The sequence below is a fragment of the Coregonus lavaretus genome, assembly GCF_964263955.1.
Source record: "Coregonus lavaretus genome assembly, chromosome: 12".
NCBI classification, from domain to species: Eukaryota; Metazoa; Chordata; class Actinopteri; order Salmoniformes; family Salmonidae; genus Coregonus; species Coregonus lavaretus.
In genome coordinates, this window is record NC_139999.1 from 11,364,817 (window position 1) to 11,370,816 (window position 6,000).

The 6,000-nt window shown below is 42.6% G+C and overlaps 1 protein-coding gene across 1 annotated transcript; it reads right to left on the reverse strand.

Annotated features, from left to right (window-relative positions):
- Nucleotides 1–1,808: 1,808 nt before the first annotated feature.
- Nucleotides 1,809–3,359, reverse strand: LOC311138231 (potassium voltage-gated channel subfamily A member 3-like; the record flags this gene model as incomplete). Its single annotated transcript, XM_084172905.1, has 1 exon — nucleotides 1,809–3,359. One exon carries the CDS (start codon nucleotides 3,357–3,359, stop codon nucleotides 1,809–1,811), a length of 1,551 nt encoding a protein of 516 aa, XP_084029031.1.
- Between the last annotated feature and the right edge of the window lie 2,641 nt (nucleotides 3,360–6,000).

The following is a 6,000-nucleotide window of genomic DNA, read 5'->3' on the forward strand; positions in this document are numbered from 1 at the left end:
GTATAATCAGGCTACTCATCTCCATTGTTGTTATAAGGGCTTAATTATCAGACATGGATAATAATTGTACAAAAAAAATATATATATATATATATTTATACAAATTTGTATTTATGTGTTTATGTATATATCTATTTATGTATTATTTACATTCGCTATGTATTCGTGTATTATTTATTTGCCACACATTATATGCATGTATGTTGTTGTCTGTCGCATGGGTTGTCTATGTCCATTGCCGATTCCTATTTTGGCATGGCCTTTGTGTGGCTTTTCTGTTTGTTGTGAGAGGGACAGTTCACAGCCGTGTGAGAGGAACAAGGGACAATAGTTTGGCTTGACATCAGCCCCATTTGGCATGCCAACTCCGAGAGATATCGAGTATAGGCCTCTAGTAATGACAAGAAATTGTGATGAGCGATTGCATGTTTTCAGATAATAAAATATAGGTATATAATAAATAGCTAAGACTTAGAATGGGGCTGTTGAAATGTTGAGATATTGCTACGTTTTGATGTTATGTTGATCCCATTTTTGCATTAACACAACCCAAAACATTTTAATTGATGTATTTAATAATTTATTGTGGCTATCATTGATTTGATGTCTCGGATATAGGCTACAGAAAAAACTGCCTCCATTCTGTAAAGTTATATAGATATAGATATAGATATAGATATACTTTGTGTGTGTGTGTGTGTTTGTGTGTGTGTGCGTGTGCATGCGTATATATATACTGTATATATATACACACAAACACAAACAGCATATATATATATATATATATATATATATATATATATATACACTGTACACACATATATATAAACAGTTGTTTCATTAGGCCTACCTGTTTATCATATTAAGACTCAAGGAGGGCTCTGCTCTCTCTTTCAAGGAGGGCTGCTGATCCATCTGGAGGGTTTCTGTGGAAACGCAGAGGATACCATGGTAACGTTAACGGGGGTTACCCAGGAAACTGTAGTCGTCATGGAGACTGCATCACAAGGCTCAGTGGCATCCAGGAGGCGGGACTTTGCTGTTCTTCATTCTTCCATCCAAGCGCACTATATGCAATGTGTCCATGTCTTCATCATTGTGCTCACACTATCCTCCATGATGGAAATAGTCTTGAAGTCATGTTTTGTAGGAAAATAAATTCCATGTAGTCCTGATGACGTCTTTGGACGGAATTTTGATCAGATACATTAATTACCAAGGATTAGTACCACCATCAATTGTAGGCTATACACATATTTTAGCCCATTTAATGGGTAATGATATATTTAAATTATATGGAGATATTTGATCAAAGACATTCCCGAGTCTTGATACTTTCATTTTTTTGTTTTATTTGGTATACGCTGTAATGCTAAAAGCCTGCTCTCGTAGGCTATGATACTGTATGTCCATGATATTTCCATTACGCATAGGTTGCCCATTCAAGCATAGCCTATGTGTGTCATCATCCGATGTAAGCAACGTCATACAGACATTGTAGATTATATTGCAATTCATGACAAGACTGAACACTGATAAGCCAACGAACTTTTACCCTCAAAAAACACGACAACACTGTTTCGATTCGGGAATAAATATGCAACACGTACAACCTACCGAACTACCGAACATCAACACCTGTTTTGGACTCAAGGACGAATTGAAAGATCACAGTACGTTTGGCAAACTGTGTGGCACACTAGCACACTCCACCTGACAGATATGCACCGACACATCACGATTAGCTAGCTATCATAGAAAAAATAGTAGTCGCAACTCTATTTCTCTATCACATAAAGTGAAAGCATTTACACGTCCGTGAATATCTTTTTGATGTTCACGCAGTTTTGGTTATTCTCATTGGTGAAGTTGGGCTGTTTATACCCACTGTTGATGCCCTCCTCTATAACCATATATTCTGACTTGCTCAGAGATGACGTGCTACGAGTCCTTTTCAGCTCCTCTGTTGCTGAGTGTAGGTGCTCGCAGCTGCTGACATGCAAGTACTGTGCGTGCTCTTCTCCATCAGTCTCCCTATGGTAAAAGTAATTGAAGTTGGAGACAATAACCGGCACAGGGAGAGCAATAGTCAACACTCCGGCAATAGCACACAATGACCCAACAATTTTGCCACCAATTGTCACAGGGTGCATGTCTCCATAGCCGACAGTAGTCATGGTGACCACAGCCCACCAGAACGCATCTGGGATGCTTGTGAAACTGGAGGAGGGGTCATCAGCCTCGGCAAAATAAACAGCACTGGAGAAAAGGATAACTCCAATAAAAAGGAAAAATATCAACAGTCCAAGTTCCCTCATGCTGGCCTTTAGTGTCTGCCCTAAAATCTGTAGCCCCTTAGAGTGCCTGGAGAGCTTGAAGATGCGAAAGACTCTCACGAGCCTTATCACTCTGAGAATGGCCAGGGACATGGCTTGCTGACCGTTACCCTGCTTCTCAGCCAGTTCTGTCCCCAAAGTGATAAAGTAGGGAAATATGGCGACAATGTCGATGATGTTCATGATGTTTTTTGAGAACGTGGATTTGCTGGGGCACGCGAAGAACCTGACCAGCAACTCAAAAGAGAACCAAATTATGCAAAGTGTCTCTATCACAAAGAAAGGGTCGGTGAATGGATTTGCGTGGTAGGAGGCCGTCCCATTGACTGTAAGTGCTAACGGGACAGGTTCCCTGTCATCCCGAAACTCAGGCAAGGTCTCTAAACAGAATATAACAATTGATATTAAAATGACAAGCACTGAGACGATAGCTATTCCCCTTGCTGGCCCAGAGCTTTCAGGGTATTCAAACAAAAGCCAAACCTGCTTTTGGAATTCATTACTGGGTAAAATACGTTCCTCTTCTTTTATGAATCCTTCGTCCTCTCGGAATTTTTCCATAGCCTCTTCCCCGAGTTGATAGAAATTGATCTCCTCAGAGAAGATGTCAATGGGCACGTTAACAGGTCTCCGGATGCGCCCTCCTGACTGGTAATAATAGAGAATGGCATCAAAGCTGGGTCGGTTTCTGTCGAAGAAGTACTCGTTCCTCAGTGGGTCAAAGTAACGCATCCTCTTTCTGGGGTCCCCGAGCAACGTTTTCGGAAACTGGTTGAAAGTTTTCAGTTGAGTTTCGAAGCGTAAACCTGAAATATTGATAACCACCCTCTCGCAGCAATCGCGTCCGCCCTCTCGCTCATATCGATCCACGGACAGGTGGCTCGAAAGCGCCACTGACTCCTCCAACATGTTCTCGACTGTCATGAGGCCCTTCTCCGTCTCGAAGTAACCGTGGTTCTCAACGTTGTTGCCTCTTTGTCTCACCGAGCAGGGTGAGTCGATTAGGTTTAAGTGGTCATCCATATAGGCGGTATGGAGAGGGCAGAGTGCGCCGCGCCTCCCCTAGACAAACCCCGATACACGCAGAGCCGACGCGACTCCCCTCCCCTCTCCTCATCATCTCCACTCGTTGCCACTGTGAAGTGTTTCCGCCCCACGAAGCACACACTAGGGTTTCTAAACACAGGTCTATTCCCGCACACGGCGCGCATGTCTGACACACTTCCACCCAGTTGGAACCCAACTTGACATAAACATATAGACACCAGTAGGCGCTGGCAATCTCACTTTGTTTCCATTTTAGCAGATTTACAGGAGCCTTGCTAAAGGGCACATTGGCATATTATTCACCTAGTCAACTCCGGGATTCGAAATAGCAACCGTTCGGTTACTGAACCAACGCTCTTAACCGCTTGGCTACCTGCACACCTTGTAGACGAGACAGAAACAACACACATGATGAAATGATAACTGCAAGTTCCCAAAATATATCAGGTTCCTATGGTTACCTCATTTGATAGTTTCCCTGATTGAAAACATGATGACAAAACGGATTCACTATCACAAAACCCACTGTCTACTCCCTACCATCAAAATGTATAGCCTAGTACAAAGACGGAAAAAAAATGTTTTCCTGTGCATTTCTACTGTCTAATATGATGACAATGTCAATTAAATGACAGAACTGTCTATTACAAGGGGCTATAAGTAATTTGTACATTAGATTGACTTGTTTTTTAGAATAGCCTACCATTCAGCCATAACAATCGTCGCTCTCCATGGTGCTGAAACAAGCGCGCTCCATTCAGTCGACTGATTATACAAATATTACGCGCACGGCCACAAAACATACCTCACTGGCCTCATAGCTCATAATAATTCATGACCAATAATCAGATCAATCTCGTACTCATACCACATACACATTATACCACAATCACTGCTTTTTTAGGCCTACATTTAGTCGTAATGAAATTAAGTAATACATGATTGCATATTACATATTTTAAGCAGGCCTTCTTCACCAAATGTCACTAACAGTAGGCTACGCTGAATTTTGCCTTCTGTTTCTGTATAAAATGTGTCAGTAATATGTAGGCCTATTGTCCAGACTACCAGTATGCAGTAATAATATTGCTTAAAATGAACCCATTTCTAAGATGTAGCCTAAAGACAGTGGCAATATAAGGCATAATATCAATGTTCCCATTTTATCAGAACACAGCCGGCATACAAATGTTAGATCTTAATTTGATCACCCTGTTGTTTCAGGACATTTCCAAGTGTAGGCTATTTGAGGTTTAAAAAGGCTTACAGTGAGGGAAAAAAGTATTTGATCCCCTGCTGATTTTGTACGTTTGCCCACTGACAAAGACATGATCAGTCTATAATTTTAATGGTAGGTTTATTTGAACAGTGAGAGACAGAATAACAACAATAAAATCCAGAAAAACACATGTCAAAAATGTTAGAAATTGATTTGCATTTTTATGAGGGAAATAAGTATTTGACCCCTCTGCAAAACATGACTTAGTACTTGGTGGCAAAACCCTTGTTGGCAATCACAGAGGTCAGACGTTTCTTGTAGTTGGCCACCAGGTTTGCACACATCTCAGGAGGGATTTTGTCCCACTCCTCTTTGCAGATCTTCTCCAAGTCATAAAGGTTTCGAGGTTGACGTTTGGCAACTCGAACATTCAGTTCCCTCCACAGATTTTCTATGGGATTAAGGTCTGGAGACTGGCTAGGCCACTCCAGGACCTTAATGTGCTTCTTCTTGAGCCACTCCTTTGTTGCCTTGGCCATGTATTATGGGTCATTGTCATGCTGGAATACCCATCCACGACCCATTGTCAATGCCCTGGCTGAGGGAAGGAGGTTCTCACCCAAGATTTGACGGTACATGGCCCCGTCCATCGTCCCTTTGATGCGGTGAAGTTGTCCTGTTCCCTTAGCAGAAACCCCCCCCCCAAAGCATAATGTTTCCACCTCCTTGTTTGATGGTGGGGATGGTGTTCTTGGGGTCATAGGCAGCATTCCTCCTTCTCCAAACACGGCGAGTTGAGTTGATGCCAAAGAGCTCGATTTTGGTCTCATCTGACCACAACACTTTCACCCAGTTCTCCTCTGAATCATTCAGATGTTCATTGGCAAACTTCAGACGGCCCTGTATATGTGCTTTCTTGAGCAGGGGGACCTTGCGGGCGCTGCAGGATTTCAGTCCTTCACGGCGTAGTGTGTTACCAATTGTTTTCTTGGTGACTATGGTCACAACTGCCTTGAGATCATTGACAAGATCCTCCTGTGTAGTTCTGGGCTGATTCCTCACCGTTCTCATGATCATTGCAACTCCACGAGGTGAGATCATGCATGGAGCACCAGGCCGAGGGAGATTAACAGTTCTGTTGTGTTTCTTCCATTTGCGAATAATCGCACCAACTGTTGTCACCTTCTCACCAAGCTGCTTGGCGATGGTCTTGTAGCCCATTCCAGCCTTTTGTAGGTCTACAATCTTGTCCCTGACATCCTTGGAGAGCTCTTTGGTCTTGGCCATGGTGGAGAGTTTGGAATCTGATTGATTGATTGCTTCTGTGGACAGGTGTCTTTTATACAGGTAATAAACTGAGATTAGGAGCACTCCCTTTAAGAGTGTGCACCTAATCTC